This window comes from Myxocyprinus asiaticus, chromosome 17 (assembly GCF_019703515.2).
Source record: "Myxocyprinus asiaticus isolate MX2 ecotype Aquarium Trade chromosome 17, UBuf_Myxa_2, whole genome shotgun sequence".
Classification (NCBI taxonomy): Eukaryota; Metazoa; Chordata; class Actinopteri; order Cypriniformes; family Catostomidae; genus Myxocyprinus; species Myxocyprinus asiaticus.
Window position 1 is genome coordinate 47,621,024 of NC_059360.1, and position 18,140 is coordinate 47,639,163.

General features: G+C 37.5%; 1 protein-coding gene across 7 annotated transcripts; it reads right to left on the reverse strand.

The window, feature by feature from the left end:
- Positions 1 to 3,249: 3,249 nt before the first annotated feature.
- Positions 3,250 to 13,759, reverse strand: LOC127455254 (uncharacterized protein MAL13P1.336-like). Of its 7 annotated transcripts, none has more exons than XM_051722986.1 (4): positions 13,338 to 13,759; positions 13,094 to 13,117; positions 12,640 to 12,811; positions 3,250 to 3,400 (listed from the first exon to the last, which is right to left on the reverse strand). In XM_051722986.1, the coding sequence occupies exons 2-4, from the start codon at positions 13,105 to 13,107 to the stop codon at positions 3,266 to 3,268; spliced, it is 321 nt and encodes a 106-aa protein (XP_051578946.1). In that variant the 5' UTR covers positions 13,108 to 13,117; positions 13,338 to 13,759; the 3' UTR covers positions 3,250 to 3,265. The 7 variants fall into 7 exon arrangements, with proteins under 7 accessions (XP_051578946.1, XP_051578940.1, XP_051578941.1 ...); XM_051722980.1 differs by having other exon boundaries at positions 3,250 to 3,436; positions 12,613 to 12,811; positions 13,338 to 13,755; XM_051722981.1 differs by having other exon boundaries at positions 3,250 to 3,418; positions 12,613 to 12,811; positions 13,338 to 13,744.
- Between the last annotated feature and the right edge of the window lie 4,381 nt (positions 13,760 to 18,140).

An 18,140-nucleotide genomic window follows, 5' to 3' on the forward strand; every position in this document is an offset into this window, starting at 1 on the left:
AGCTAGTGGTGGGTTTTTCATGGCATTGGTCTGCCCTGTTTTTGGAGGACTGGCCGAGTGCAGTACCATAGTTGCTGAAAGTAGTTCTGAAGCTACTTTAGCAACTTGCTTCAAAGCCATTCATCCAACTGGAATGAAACCACCCAAATAAGCATCATTAGTACATTTCTTAAGAGAACATACAAAATTTTGCTCAAATGCCAAAAACAGGCCAATGAATTTTAAAAGTGGTCTCTGCTTTTATGTAAATTGATAAGTGCAATTTTTTTTTTTTTTTTTTTTTTAACCAAACTTGACCCTTTGTATAAGGGCTCAACCCAAGAACACACAGGAAAAAGTTGCAGGGTTTGGCCATTTGGTGGTGCTGTAATGGGGAACAATATGAAAGTGGCTCTAAATATAGAAACATTGGTCTGATTAATTTCAAAATTACGTGCAGTGTCTTTGTGGGAATTGTCATCACTGATCATGAGGACAGTTGCATATAGTGAGAAACATAGCAGCCATTGGCCAGTCAACAAATTTGACATTGAGCACACCAAAATGGATTTGAGGCTGTATGTTTGCCATGGTGAGACTGGTAATGTTAGATTATGTGGGTCATGCAAAGAACAATGATACCATGGTTGGCCATGATTTGATTTTATGTAAACATTTTGTTGCTATTACTCATAACATTTGTCCAATCAACATGAAATTGAAGTCTGCTGATTAATTGAAGACCATGCCTGAAAATAAGTGCAAATAGATTTTCTAATTGTTTCAAACAAATTTGAAAGTACCAAATAAAAAAAATACCAAAGAGGAATTAAGACGGTTGCATTTGCTTAATGAAATGAAAATATTTTAGGACCTTGCCCTGGGGGGTCAATGTGATTTCTGGATGCCCTGTAGTAAACAATGGCTAAATGTTCTTGCTTGAAATATTTCAATTTAAAGTTTTCAATTAAGTTAGTGTCATGGAAGTTTTTTTTTTTTATTGGATTAAACTAAATATTGCATAGCTGTTTATAAATGTACTGCATATAACTCTATGGATGTGGTGGTGTAGTGGACTAAAGCACTGATCTGGTAAGCAATAGGTTGTTGGTTCAATCCCCACAGCCACCACCATTGTGTCCTTGAGCAAGGCACTTAACTCCAGGTTGCTCTAGGGGGATTGGCCCTGTAATAAGGGCAGTGTAAGTTGCTTTGGATAAAAACATCTGCCAAATATGTAAAAACAGACTTTTCCAATTTTTTTCCAAAAAATCCTACAAAGTGTTTGAATACACAAAACAATGTACAGTGTGCAATGTTGCACTTAACACCCTCTGCACAACCTTGAGTAAATGCTCTTTATCAATGTACTAATAGCCAAAAGAGCAAGCACTTTTGTTCTGCCGTTGATTGATTTTAATGTGCAAATAGAACAGTAGTGTATCTTGAGAAACATGGCCATAGATGTTTGTTTATCTTTAACTCCTGCAGCATTCGTCAGAATTCTAACTTAAAATGATGCTTCTTTTGCTGCTCATGCTGCCGATAATTGGCATTGCTGCTTGCAGCTGTATTTTTACTATCGTTTACTCCTAATTAGCTTCTCACTGGTTTTGAGTTGGGATGGGTGATTTCTACTTGCATCCTCATCGCTCATCCCATATACCATCAAGGCCAGTGATACCAGTGTTAAGTGGATGTTTTGCACTTTCCAATGTAATTGGTAACTTGCCACTTTATGTTTACATTAACATTCATAGGCCTAAACTGGAACGTATTACTTGCGGTATTTCTGTGAGTTGAACAGATGACAGTGTATTGTAAGCAACTATTTGGTTGTTTTTTCCCCAATGAGGTTTAATTCATGGTAAGCAACCATAGTGTCAGTGTTTCTATCTCCTCCCTGCTAAAGTGCTTTGATGACCAATAGGACACTGGTGGTAAAATAACTTTTTTATTTTTTCTGAATTGTACTGCGAAAATTCTGGTCTTCAAAGTTACTCATCTGGCCACTCTTGCTATGCAGTTCCATTTGGTGCCCCTAGTGGCAAGTTGTACTCTACTTTCAAAGATTTAGTTGGTTTTCATTTGAGGGGAAAATGCAGACTTAAGCTGAAGTGTAACTATTCATTTATATCAGTTTGATTTTATGGCTTAAGTTATGCAATGTCCCCTGACCATAATATAGAAGATTCCTACCATCAAAGCAATTCAAGCTTGAGGTACTACCTGCTTTCAGCAGGGGGCGGTAAGCAAACTCAAAGGCAAAACTGCTGTACAGACACCAAACCACACTTGCTTGAAACAAGCAACAGCATAAGATGAGAGCACATGTTCAAACTAAATGCAATTCCAAATGCAAGGATCTTGTGGGTATTTAAGTTTCAAACCATGTTTATCTTGACCCAGACCAAAAAGCACTGATTCTATACATCCAATCAAATTACATACGTTTTAATAGATTCTTTGTTGCCCAGCTTAATACACTGAGACCTCTAGGAGTAAGAAATTTAGTTTTTTTTAAAGTTTTTTTTTTTTTTTATACCCATTAAAAACAGGTCTGCACTGCTACTGTATATAAATTGCTATTTGAGTGGCCCAACTCAAACCATCCAAGAGAAAGTGGTTTTAATATCGTGATCGGTGGTGCATAAATTGCACAATCAAGCCAGAATCTTTCATGTAAGTGGTTTTGTCAATGAATACATTTGTACATACTTGTTCTGTGAATTTTTGTGGCTCTAGATGGACCTGTCCTTCGGTTGTCCACAACTAGCCTTCACGTGTCGGGTTTTGTTTCTTCAAGTCCAGAAATATGATTGAAATAATTATCATGTGGGTTATTATACTCTAGTTAAAGACCACATCCCAAATAGAACTACTACTTTTTTTTTTGGCTAGTTTAAGGGCATTTAAGGTCTGTCATATTTCTCAGATATTTCTGTTCTTCCACAGCAGTTTCACTATGAATTTCAGTCTTTTAGTACCATTTACTTTTTGTGATTCAATGTCAGTTTTTGCTTAAAACAGCAACAGTTTTAATATTATATTCCAGTCATGGTAAATGTGTCTCTTTTGCACTCTATTACACACTTTGTGTGTTCATTCTCATAACTTTTATTTATTGTTTTTGTGGCTTTATATCTAGTTATTTTGACTTTTCTCACATCTGTGATATTTCTATTTCGACACCACAAATCGCCTTGCAGATCTATATACTGTATACCATCCTTAAATTTCTTTAAAAAAAAAAAATTAAAATGGACACAATTTGTTTAAGGGTGTTTTAATTCAACTGAATAGATTCAACATGCAGCTGAGACCCAGTACAGCACTGGGCGCTGACCATCACCAGGCCCTCAGACTCATTTTTTACATTTTTGCTGTCCACCTCCGTGACTGTGGCCGTGACCTTGTTGACCTTGTTGGCCTTGTTGGCCTTGTTGACCTTGTTGGCCTTGTTGACCTTGTTGACCTTGTTGACATTGTTGGCCTTGTTGTCCATGTTGTCCATGTTGTCCATGTTTATCATGTTTGTCATGTTGTTCATGCTGTCCTTTTCCCTTTCCAGGACACTTGACTTTTCCCTTTCCCTGTCAAGATGTAGCAGTACAATTAGAAAGGGCAGCTGAGCCTTCGCTAAGCTCCGCCTTAAAAAAAATTCTGACCAATCGTATTTGAGCAACTTGTGCCTTTCACCATATTGCTAGAAAAGTCTGTGGAAATACTGTGTTTGGATTGTTTTCAAGGAAAATGTAAAAAATACAGGGAAAAAAGTGAAGGGTTAATTTAAGATAACTTCTTAATTTTTGCAAATTTACAGTTTTTTTTTATTTATTTATTTTTTTTTTCATACATATATATTTGTTTTTACCTTTCCTCCTTCATCTCCAGAGCTCTACAAGACAGGAAACACATGATGAGCATTAAATGGCAAAGTTCTTGAACTAATTGTGAGGAGCTTTGCTCAAAATGTGTCAGCCAGTGAGTGATTAATGGGAGTTGTTTAAACTGCACGTGAGAATATAACGTCACTTCTTTAGGTTACTTTCTCTCCCACACAGAACATAAGAGCATGCACTGATGCATAGTAAAATAAAAACACATTATGTTCGTACCTCTGAGTCTGAAACCTTCTTTACGCAGACCTGTTCACATACAATACAATCAGTGAATCATTCTTTAAAATCAGCCCTTATTTCAGTTCATTCCCGAATATGAATTAATGAATGCATAGAATTAATATGCACAAAAATATTTTGCTATTTGAGAGAGAAAATAAAGTCATCTCTCACCTTTTGCTTTTCTGCAGAAAACAGTAAGAAAACACAAATAAACACTTTTTTTCATGATGGCATTTAATTGACAAAATAACTGGAATTTTGTAAATGTAATAGTCTAAACATATCTTAAATACAGTATTTAATAAAAGTCAAATGGGAAGATGCTAAAACAGTTTATAACATGTCAGTACATTTATATAAAATATCACCTACCCTGTCCACTCATTTTGAAATCCGTAAATATGACAGACAGTGATACTACACAATTTAAAAAAGAAAAGGAAATAAAAAAACACAATAAATAAATATAACTGTGCTTTTAATTGCATTTTTATTTTATTCATATGCATGTCAACTTCTACAGCAAAGCCAAGTTCTTTGTTTACTTAGCAAGTAACATTTCTAAATGTTGCAACATATTTAATGTATTTTGCCCTGTGTTAACAAACAGTCTTTGCACATGAAGACATTACGGATAAACCTGAGATGTGTCGCAGGGAAGAAGTTGTTCAAATGTGGATTGTCTTACCTCGAGTCTCTTCTTGCTCTCCGTTGTAAAAACCCATATTCATGCCTGTATTTATACATCAGAAACACCCTCAGGTGACAGACTGATACGTACCTGCTCATCCACACCCTACAATGGAAAAACAGGTATGCATGTGGAGTTATATGTGTGCACATGAAAATAGCCCACTGCACGAATAGATAGAACATTGAATTGAAGGGAAAAAAAAACATATTTAGCCTCTGTGAAGATGTACAATCACGGGCCTCTACATGTTATTGTGGACCGTTGTGTGGCTACTCAAGTGCCTGATATGCAAGTTCAGCCAAGCTATTCCTTCATTGAGAATCATGAGTGAGATCTCTTGTGATACAAGTTTATCCAGCTGAGTCTAGAAGGTAATGCCTGGCATCCAAAAGTCCCGTGAGTCACTTCCTTTACAAGTTTTAGGTGTAGGATTCGTGAGGCTCAAGAAAAATAAGCCTTTATTAACATTGTGTACAACCCTCACGAGACTTTCGACAACCGGTGGGCTTACCTTCTAGACCTGACCTTGCAGTCATTTATGGATTGCTCTTCCAAACAATTGTCTGTCTTCAGGTGCTTTGTGGATGGCAAGACTACAGGTTCCAACTCCTACTTCCTGCCTCAAACTCAGACTGACAAAACACAGTTCCAGCTAGAAGCCTTAATTTTCCATCAGGGAGGCAGAATGTAGAATGAGTGAGTCCATGCACCTTTTGTTTTCCCAATCAGTTGTTACTCACCTGCTGTATCTCCTGCAGATCTACATCACATGCCTTCTGAAGGCCACCCTTGCCTCCACACCCACTGATGCCCAGCGCAAGTCCTGTTCCTTCTATGCCAATGGGTGAGTTTCTTGCCATGATGAGAACTTTAAGTTGAAGGGGCAGTATCTGACTGCCTTGTATTTTACAGGTGGTTTGCTGCTCATGGCAATAACCAAGTTTGTGGCTGTTGTGACTCCATGTGTGGCTCCGACAGTTTAAGTAACTCTGGCTATGGAAGTAGGTAACTATTTCAACTCTGTTGCCAAAAAAGCGAGTTGCCTAACTTGTTTTTGCTCTTTTTAGGTCCTCAGTGGGAAGGGAAGACCACCTTTGGTCCCATCATGGTTCAATGGCAGAAAAAGCCTTGGACTGGTTTTCAATAAAACTGGCAATATGGGCAACTGTTTGGCTTTATGTTTTTCATATGATTCTGAATTCCTTGTTAGGGGTCAAGCCCTGAAAGGGCGAAGACCCCTATTGTAATTGTTAGTGTTCTTATTTTATTTTTTCCTGCCACGGGAGTCTATGACAGCCCATAAAACCGTTTGCAGGAAAGTTATGAAATTTTGCAAACAGCTAGAGGACAGTCTGAAATGATACCACAGGAAATTTGGAGTCTGTAACTCAAACCCTTGAGCACCACCAACAGGTCAAAGTTTCACTCATGTTTACGCTAATAACTTTGAAGTCCTAGAGACAAAATGATTTTTTCCCCTGATTCCTGAGCTCACGCCGAGTCGAATGCATACCTTGGTTTCGATTTCTGCCCGATTCAATTTTCCACCATTTTGAATTTTAAGGAAACACGTTTTTTCACTACTCCTCCTACAATTTTGTACGATTTCCACAAATTGTTTTAAAGTGATCGTGAGAGAGAGCTACACAAGTTATCACTTTATTTCGATGTTTGAAATCGTTCCTGAGAAATGGCTTCACGAAGTTGACGCCAAGTATGCCAAAATTGACTTCATGCTGTATCTCTGCAACACTTTGATGGATTGTGACAAAACTTGGTATGTGTCATCGCCATCATGCCTTGAGATCACTGGCAGCGTTTCGCCACACTGCCTCCTACTGGTCAGGAGATAGCAAACACGGCTATTTTGGCTTATAACTCTTGAACGCTTTGGCCAAAAATAATAGAACTGGTCTCTTTAGATTCAGAGAAACATTCCGCGTCAAACAATACCCAATATTCCCATGTCGGCCATTTTGAATTGTCGCAAAATGCTGTATTTTATGAACGCATTGGCGTATCATTACGAAACTTCATATGTGTCATCAGGACCATGCCCTGAAGGTGCCTGAGAAGTTTGGGTCTGGCGCCACCTAGTGGTGGGGAAAATTATTATTATTATTTTTACTTTGAGTTTAACTTTTCGTGATGTTGGTCTTTTTTCACAGGACTGGTCTCATTAAGTTCGGGAGGACTGGCCGAGTGCAACGATACCATATTTGCTGAAAATAGTTCTGAAATTACTATAGCGAATTGCTTCAAAGCCATTCGTCCAATTGGAACGAAACCACCAAAATAAGCATCATTAGTACATTTCTTAAGATAAAAGAGAACATGCAAAATTTTGCTCGTAAATGCCAAAAACAGGCCGATGAATTTTAAAAGTGGTCTCTGCTTTTATGTAAATTGATAACTCAAGTGAATCGAGATATTTTCACCAAACTTGACACACTTGTATAAGGGCTCAACCTGAGAACACACAGAAAAAGTTGCAGGGTTTGGCCATTTGGTGGTGCTGTAATGGGGAACAATATGAAAGTGGCTCTAAATATAGAAACATTGGTCTGATTAATTTCAAAATTTGTATGCAGTGTCTTTGTGGGAATTGCCATCATTGATCATGAGGACAGTTGCATATATTGAGAAACATAGCAGCCATTGGCCAGTCAACAAATTTGACATTGAGCACACCAAAATGGATTTGAGGCTGCATGTTTGCATTGTTGTGAGACTGGTCTTGTTAGATTGTGTGGGTCATGCAGAGAACAATGATACCATGGTTGGCCATGATTTGATTTTATGTAAACATTTTGTTGCTATTAATCAACATTTGTCCAATCAACATGAAATTGAAATCTGCTGATTATTTGCAGACCATGCCTGAAAATATGACCAAATAGATTTGTTTAGAATTGTTTCAAACAAATTTGAAAGTACCAAATTTATAAATAAAAAAAAAAAATACCAAAGAGGAATTAAGACTGTTGCATTTGCTTAGTAAAATGAAAATATTTTAGGACCTTGCCCTGGGGGGTCATTGTGATTTCTGGATGCCCTGTAGTAAACAATGGCTAAATGTTCTTGCTTGAAATATTTAATTTAGATAAATTATTTTCAATTAAGTTAGTCATGGATATATATATATATATATATATATATATATATATATATATATATATATATATTATTATTATTATTATTATTATTATTATTGGATTAAACTAAATAGTGCATAGATGTCTATAAATGTATTGCATTGTGTCTATTAAATGTGTCTATTAAATGTATTTAACAATGTACTAATAGCCAAAAGAGCAAGCACTTTTGTTCTGCCGTTGATTGATTTTAATGTGCAAATAGAACAGTAGTGTATCTTGAGAAACATGGCCATAGATGTTTGTTTTTTATCTTTAACTCCTGCAGCATTCGTCAGAATTCTAACTTAAAATGTGTTATGATGCTTCTTTCGCTGCTCATGCTGCCGATAATTGGCATTGCTTCTTGCAGCTGTATTTTTACTATTGTTTACTTCTAATTAGGTTATCACTGGTTCGAGTTGGGATGGGTGATTTCTACTTGCATCCTCATCGCTCATCCCATACACCATCAAGGCCAGTGATACCAGTGTTAAGTGGATGTTTTGCACTTTCCAATGAAATTGGTAAATTGCCACTTTATGTTTACATTAACATTCATAGGCCTAAACTGGAACGTATTACTTGCGGTATTTCTGTGAGTTGAACAGATGACAGTGTATTGTAAGCAACTATTTGGTTGTTTTTTCCCAATGAGGTTTAATTCATGGTAAACATGAATTAAACCAGCCTTTGCCACGCAGTCCACCCTCAGCATCCTGGCACTGACAGAAACGTGGATACGTCCAGAGGATACAGCAACACCTGCTGCTCTCTCCAACAGCTTCTCCTTCTCTCACAACCCTCGACACCGGTAGGGGTGGGGGAAGAGGTTTGCTCATTCATAACTTTTTGACTTCATGACTTTTTCAACACACTCTTCACTATGTAACAATACTAGTCTTGAATTCCATGCTATTACTACAATGCAACCCACAAAAATACATGTTGTTGTCATCTATCGCCCTCCAGGTCAGCTGACAAACTTTCTTGAGGAGTTGGATGTCCTGCTATCTTCCTTGCTGGAGGATGGTAGGCCACTTGTGGTTCTTGGTGATTTCAACATACACCAAGACAAGCCCCAGGCCACTAAATTGAATACTCTCCTAGCCTCATCTGACTTGGAAAAACTACACACCACAGCAACTCACAGATCGGGCAACCAGCTGGACCTCATCTTTACACGTAACTGTACCAACTCAAATATTCTCATTACTCCTTTACATGTCTCTGATCACTACTTTGTTCAATTCAACATGACCCTCCCATCTACATTAAAACAGACTCCACCATTGGTTTCCACATTTTTTACTAATAAGGTTACAACAATCCGCAATACATTCTCAGCACCACACCTTGTCAAACACCTGTCTCCCATATGCAACTCTTCTGTCTCTATGTTCTCTCCTATGACTGACACTGAGATCTCTAAACTCCTCCTCTCCAACCATCCCACTACCTGCTCCCTTGACCCCATTCCTTCTCACCTTCTCCAGGCCATTTCTCCGTCCATCCTACCTGCACTCACACACATAATTAACACATTTCTACTTACAGGCACTTTTCCCACTAAATTTAAGCAGGCTCGAGTAACCCCGCTGCTGAAGAAACCTGCACTTAACCCCACACAAATAGAACACTACAGACCAGCCTCTCTCATCCAATACATGGCAAAAACACTTGAAAGGGCAGTTTTCAATCAAATCTCTGCCTATCTTTCACAGAACAAGCTGCTGGATGACAATCAGTCAGGCTTTAAAAGTGGACACTCCACCGAGACTGCCCTGCTGTCTGTCACTGAGTCGCTGAGATGGGCAAAAGCTGAATCCAGATCATCCGTCCTGATTCTGCTGGACCTTTCTGCAGCCTTTGACACAGTCAACCATCAGATCTTACTCTCTACCCTCTCCTCGCTGGGCATCACAGGAACTGTTCTTGACTGGTTTAATTCCTATCTCTCAGGTAGGTCCTTCAAGGTAGCCTGGAGAGGTGAGGTATCCAAGACACATCAGCTACTTACTGGGGTACCTCAGGGATCAGTGCTTGGGCCACTTCTCTTCTCTATATACACAACATCACTGGGACCCATCATTCAGGCACATGGTTTCTCTTACCACTGCTACACTGATGACATGCAACTCTACTTGTCTTTCCAGCCCAACAACACCACAGTGACTGCTCGAATTTCTGCCTGCCTGGCAGACATCTCAGCCTGGATGAAGGAGCACCACCTGCAACTCAACCCAGCCAAGACTGAACTCCATGTCTTTCCAGCCAACCCTGCTGTTGAACACAACATCATCACCGTGCAGCTGGGTGCAACTACAGTAACGCCTTCCAAATCGGTCAGAAATCTAGGGGTAACCATCAACAACAGACTAAATTTCACAGACCACATCTCAAAGACTGCAAGATCATGTAGATTTACACTCTACAATATCAGGAAGATAAGACCCTTCCTCTCTGAACATGCCACACAACTGCTTGTTCAGTCACTTGTCATAACTAGACTGGACTACTGTAACGCTCTCATTGCAGACCTCCCTGCATGTGCAATTAGACCCCTGCAAATGATCCAGCATGCAGCAGCACATCTGGTCTTTAATCAACCAAAGAGAGCACATGTTACACCACTCCTTGTCTCTCTCCACTGTCTGCCGGTTGATGCACGTATCAAATTCAAGGCTCTGATGCTGGCATACAGAACAGTCACTGGGTCTGCTCCAGCATACCTAAAATCATTTATGCAGAGCTACGCGCCCACTAGGAGCCTGCGGTCGGCTAAGGAACGTCGCCTTGTTGTACCAACACAAAGAGGCACCAAAACACTTTCCCGGACTTTCAGCTTCATCGTACCACGTTGGTGGAACAACCTTCCCAACTCCATTCGTGAAGCTGACTCACTCTCTGTCTACAAAAACGACTAAACACATTTTTTCCATGAGCACTTAAACAGTCATTAAAAAAAAAATAATAATAATAATTTCTGTGCACTTTATTCTGTTTTGAATACTATTATGATGCTAGTGATACTTTGTAATACAGCAGTTTTCATACCACTGTCTCCTAAGATGATTCGCTTATGTTTTCCTCTTTTGTAAGTCGCTTTGGATAAAAGCATCTGCTAAATGAATAAATGTAAACAACCACTAGTGTCAGTGTTTCTATCTCCTCTCTGCTAAAGTGCTTTGATGACCAATTGGACACTGGTGGTAATAGAACTTACCTTAGAAATTTTCTGAATTGTATTGCAAAAATTCTGGTCTTTAAAGTTACTCATCTGGCCACTCTTGCTATGCAGTTCCATTTGGTGCCCCTAGTGGCAAGTTGTACTCTACTTTCAAAGATTTAGTTGGTTTTCATTTGAGGGGAAAATGCAGACTTAAGCTGAAGTGTAACTATTCATTTATATCAGTTTGATTTTATGGCTTAAGTTATGCAATGTCCCCTGACCATAATATAGAAGATTCCTACCATCAAAGCAATTCAAGCTTGAGGTACTACCTGCTTTCAGCAGGGGGCGGTAAGCAAACTCAAAGGCAAAACTGCTGTACAGACACCAAACCACACTTGCTTGAAACAAGCAACAGCATAAGATGAGAGCACATGTTCAAACTAAATGCAATTCCAAATGCAAGGATCTTGTGGGTATTTAAGTTTCAAACCATGTTTATCTTGACCCAGACCAAAAAGCACTGATTCTATACATCCAATCAAATTACATACGTTTTAATAGATTCTTTGTTGCCCAGCTTAATACACTGAGACCTCTAGGAGTAAGAAATTTAGTTTTTTTAAAAAAAAATTTTTTATACCCATTAAAAACAGGTCTGCACTGCTACTGTATATAAATTGCTATTTGAGTGGCCCAACTCAAACCATCCAAGAGAAAGTGGTTTTAATATTGTGATCGGTGGTGCAAAAATTGCACAATCAAGCCAGAATCTTTCATGTAAGTGGTTTTGTCAATGAATACATTTGTACATACTTGTTCTGTGAATTTTTGTGGCTCTAGATGGACCTGTCCTTCGGTTGTCCACAACTAGCCTTCACGTGTCGGGTTTTGTTTCTTCAAGTCCAGAAATATGATTGAAATAATTATCATGTGGGTTATTATACTCTAGTTAAAGACCACATCCCAAATAGAACTACTACTTTTTTTTTGGCTAGTTTAAGGGCATTTAAGGTCTGTCATATTTCTCAGATATTTCTGTTCTTCCACAGCAGTTTCACTATGAATTTCAGTCTTTTAGTACCATTTACTTTTTGTGATTCAATGTCAGCTTTTGCTTAAAACAGCAACAGTTTTAATATTGTATTCCAGTCATGGTAAATGTGTCTCTTTTGCACTCTATTACACACTTTGTGTGTTCATTCTCATAACTTTTATTTATTGTTTTTGTGGCTTTATATCTAGTTATTTTGACTTTTCTCACATCTGTGATATTTCTATTTCGACACCACAAATCGCCTTGCAGATCTATATACTGTATACCATCCTTAAATTTCTTTAAAAAAAAAAAATTAAAATGGACACAATTTGTTTAAGGGTGTTTTAATTCAACTGAATAGATTCAACATGCAGCTGAGACCCAGTACAGCACTGGGCGCTGACCATCACCAGGCCCTCAGACTCATTTTTTACATTTTTGCTGTCCACCTCCGTGACTGTGGCCGTGACCTTGTTGACCTTGTTGGCCTTGTTGACCTTGTTGGCCTTGTTGACCTTGTTGACCTTGTTGGCCTTGTTGACCTTGTTGACCTTGTTGACATTGTTGGCCTTGTTGTCCATGTTGTCCATGTTGTCCATGTTTATCATGTTTGTCATGTTGTTCATGCTGTCCTTTTCCCTTTCCAGGACACTTGACTTTTCCCTTTCCCTGTCAAGATGTAGCAGTACAATTAGAAAGGGCAGCTGAGCCTTCGCTAAGCTCCGCCTTAAAAAAAATTCTGACCAATCGTATTTGAGCAACTTGTGCCTTTCACCATATTGCTAGAAAAGTCTGTGGAAATACTGTGTTTGGATTGTTTTCAAGGAAAATGTAAAAAATACAGGGAAAAAAGTGAAGGGTTAATTTAAGATAACTTCTTAATTTTTGCAAATTTACAGGTTTTTTTTTATTTATTTATTTTTTTTTTCATACATATATATTTGTTTTTACCTTTCCTCCTTCATCTCCAGAGCTCTACAAGACAGGAAACACATGATGAGCATTAAATGGCAAAGTTCTTGAACTAATTGTGAGGAGCTTTGCTCAAAATGTGTCAGCCAGTGAGTGATTAATGGGAGTTGTTTAAACTGCACGTGAGAATATAACGTCACTTCTTTAGGTTACTTTCTCTCCCACACAGAACATAAGAGCATGCACTGATGCATAGTAAAATAAAAACACATTATGTTCGTACCTCTGAGTCTGAAACCTTCTTTACGCAGACCTGTTCACATACAATACAATCAGTGAATCATTCTTTAAAATCAGCCCTTATTTCAGTTCATTCCCGAATATGAATTAATGAATGCATAGAATTAATATGCACAAAAATATTTTGCTATTTGAGAGAGAAAATAAAGTCATCTCTCACCTTTTGCTTTTCTGCAGAAAACAGTAAGAAAACACAAATAAACACTTTTTTTCATGATGGCATTTAATTGACAAAATAACTGGAATTTTGTAAATGTAATAGTCTAAACATATCTTAAATACAGTATTTAATAAAAGTCAAATGGGAAGATGCTAAAACAGTTTATAACATGTCAGTACATTTATATAAAATATCACCTACCCTGTCCACTCATTTTGAAATCCGTAAATATGACAGACAGTGATACTACACAATTTAAAAAAGAAAAGGAAATAAAAAAACACAATAAATAAATATAACTGTGCTTTTAATTGCATTTTTATTTTATTCATATGCATGTCAACTTCTACAGCAAAGCCAAGTTCTTTGTTTACTTAGCAAGTAACATTTCTAAATGTTGCAACATATTTAATGTATTTTGCCCTGTGTTAACAAACAGTCTTTGCACATGAAGACATTACGGATAAACCTGAGATGTGTCGCAGGGAAGAAGTTGTTCAAATGTGGATTGTCTTACCTCGAGTCTCTTCTTGCTCTCCGTTGTAAAAACCCTTATTCTTGCCTGTATTTATACATCAGAAACACCCTCAGGTGACAGACTGATACGTACCTGCTCATCCACACCCTACAATGGAAAAACAGGTATGCATGTGGAGTTATATGTGTGCACATGAAAATAGCCCACTGCACGAATAGATAGAACATTGAATTGAAGGGAAAAAAAACATATTTAAGGTTTAACTGCAATAGGTGAAACTGCTAAACTCAACCAACTCTATTAGTCTTTTTCAGGTATTTTGCTGGTTGATGCACTAAACTTGTTTTCATTATATGGCATTTATGCATTTTACAGACGCTTTTATCCAAAGCAGATTACAGTGCATTCAGCATACAAGCTATACATTTTATCAGCATGTGCATTCACTTTGTATCAAACCCATGACCTGCTGTATGCTCTACCAGTTTAATTCCAAATGAAATTTCTATAATTCTTCTGAGGCAACTGACATGATTTCTGTGACATCTGATCAGAACAGGTTTAAATGTATAAGTATAAATGTACATTTATTGTACATGCTGTGAACTGTAGATGTTTGTTCTTTTGTGGGAGAGGAATGAATGTTGTTGATGCCGTCCGGACAGAGGAACGCCCAAAATGTTTTGGCATGTCCACAGAAACAGACAGTTGAAGGAATCATAATTATGGCCTACATTCCCACTTCACATCACAAACCAGAAAGACAACAAAAGTCATACGAGGAAAAATCTTCCCAGATGTTAATCAAGTTCAATATCAAACAGTGGGTTCTGGATTTGATTGATTATGTGATTGATTGATCATGAAGCCTAAAACCTCAAGCTATTTATTTTCCTACATGAAAAAAACGATATTTTCCAATGCATATTTTCAATTTCCAGAGTAATTTGTTCACTACACTTAGCTAGTGTTCAATGGAGACATATACAGTACCTTAACATAAAACATTTATTTGAAAGATTCAAAAGAAAAGAACACAAAGCATGTGCTGTTTTATAAGTCATCACATGATGGGAATTCAATAGTTTTGGCAGCCTGTCAGGAGGGTGTTGTTATGATCTTACTCATCCTATAAGCTACACCTATAAATCTATGGAGAGATTAATGGAGATGAATCATCTGTGCTAATTAGCACTGAAATAAAAAGACAAGGAATGAAAACGTGAAAAGCACAAGCCCACTTTCTAGAAAGTGGGCTTGTGCTTTTCACGTTTTCTATTCCTTGTCTTGACATGCAGTACATTAAAATAAGTTTGTGTGAGTTTTGAAATGCTAAAACAATACATCCAGTGTTGAAATTGGAGACATGCAGTATTGTGACACTTTGTGTCTATCAAAGTGGAACATGTTGATAGTCAATGTGCTGAACTCCAGCTGTGATAGAGCAATAACTTGATGGTGTTTGCACAATAGACAATAGAATTACATCATATCGGATGTTTGAATAAATGGATGAAATACTGGGGTGAGAATATAGGATAACGGTTGATAAGGAGAGTCACCATGTTTAGTCATTTAAACCATTTAAAAGAAAATAGGCAGTACAAGAACACATAATACAATGATACAATTGCACAATATAATTACAATTATATTTAATTATTTTTTGAACTGCAGTAATGAGGTGGAGGTGATTCATCCAGTTCCAGTTTCAAAGGCAGGTTTGAAATAACCATGCATGTCAGTTATTAGATTTGTGATAGATAACAATACTTCGTTTGAATTGCAACATCACTTACGCTTACCACTTGTATTTCCTAGGTCCATGCCAAATAGGTGAGAGCATCCTGGATTAAAGACACTGCAGATTTGTGCTGAGTGACTCCAGCCAGGTCTCCTAAGCAACCAAATTGGCCCGGTTGCTAGGGTGGGTAGAGTCACCTGGGGTAACCTCCTCGTGGTCGCTATAATGTGGTTCATTCTCGGTGGGGCGCGTGGTGAGTTGAGCGTGGATGCCGCGGTGGATGGCATGAAGCCTCCTCACTCGCTATGTCTCCGTGGCAACACGCTCAACAAGCCACGTGATAAAATGCGCAGATTGACGGTCTCAGACACGGAGGCAACTGGGATTCATCCTCCGCCACCCGGATTGAGGCGAATCACTACGCCACCATGAGGACTTAAAAGCGCACTGGGAATTGGGCATTCCAAATTGGGTGTAAAAAAAAAAAAAAAGACACTGCAGATTTGGTTATGTTTCAGAGTATGACTGAACAGAGCTTTTGTGTGCTCAATGATGGGTAGATTACTTTGGAATTGTAATCTGGTACTAATTACAAATTACATGACTAAAATTATAATCACTTACTGTATGTAATCTCTTAGATTACCATTTTAGGTAATCTAATCTGATTACTTTCAGATTACTTTTGGATAACCTGTGACCTATGTTTTGACTGATGTCACGTGCATTTATTTATTTATTTATTTATTTATTTATTTATTTATTTATTTTTCTCCCCAATTTGGAATGCCCAATTCCCAATGTGCTCTAAATCCTCGTGGTGGCATAGTGACTCGTCTCAATCCGGGTGGTGGTGGACGAATCTCAGTTGCCTCCACGTCTGAGACCGTCAATCCACGCATTTTATCACGTGGCTTGTTGAGCACGTTACCGCAATGACATAGCGTGTGTGTGGAGGCTTCACGCTATTCTCCGCGGCATCCATGCACAACTCACCACGCGCCCCACCGAGAGCGAGAACCACATTATAGCGACCACGAGGAGGTTACCCCATGTGACTCTACCCTCCCTAGCAACCGGACCAATTTGGTTGCTTAGGAAGACTGACTGGAGTCACTCAGCACGCCCTGGGATTCAAACTCACATGCATTTTAGTATGATGATTATGTATCATTTTAAATTAATTTAAGAAAACGTAATAAAAATATGAGAATTGATATGATTTTGTTTACTTGTCGTTTGTCACGTAAACGTTCCAATTTAAAATATTCACATGCATTTCTTTTGGGAGAGTTTCTAGAATTATAGACTTATTTAACAAATGTGGTCTTACACCAGCAAGTTCTGCATTACAAACACCGTCCAAGTGTGCTTACAAATCAGACCTGTCATATTTGTGAATCAATATCACAAAAAACATTTCTGAAGCCAAATACAAAAACAAACTTTGTATGTGTGGATTAGATTGTAAATAGAAAATAACATATATTTGTCCATTTTGATGCATCTGAACTAAACTGTTGTGCAATTCAAAAAAATGTCTGATTTTTATGGTTAAAGAATGTAAAAATGCTGCAGTTAATTAACCGTTTCAAGAAATGTTAACTGGTTAACAGGTAGTTATCTCAACGGATATGGAAAAAAATTATAATATATTTTACAAAAAAATACATGTAACTTTATTTAATAAATGTAGTTGTTTCGGTGTAAAAAGTATGATTTTACCGTACAATTAACGGTAAAAATGTATATTATATTTAACAAGAGAGTACATAGGCCTATACATTAAACTATTGTTTAAATTACACTGATAAACAATAATTAGGTTTTCCCAGAAGTCCCTGCGTGACCTATCACATTTCATTATACTGTATTTTATGGGAATAGTTTTGTTTCTTCTTATTTTTTAATATCAGATATGTACGTTGGGATGTTCTCTCTTATATTTTATGTAGATTAGTTAATGTTAATTGCATTATTTTAATTTCACACGTGTTACCCTGATGATGTTTTATGTTTGTGTTTCTACATGTATATTAATTATTGCTCTTGGAAAGGTCACTCTTGATGAACCTTACGTCATCATGTGACCTTTTGTAGTCATTACGGTTATTAACAATACATTTTAAAGTGAAAAGCAGACTTTTATAGTTTCAGAAGGTTAGTATATCAAGTTTATATAATTTATTAATAGAAATGATAGTGAACCGTAAAATATACGGCATTAAAATGACATTCCGTAAAGCCTGAAACATGGTCACTGTATTTTTATGGTAAATTTCAGGCAACCACATTTACCAGTATTTTACCGTAAATTTTTACTGATTTTTTTACTTTTACAGTGATTCCACAACCTTCCCCTCTCTTCCTGAATGTGTATCAGCAGTAGGCTGATTTAGAATTA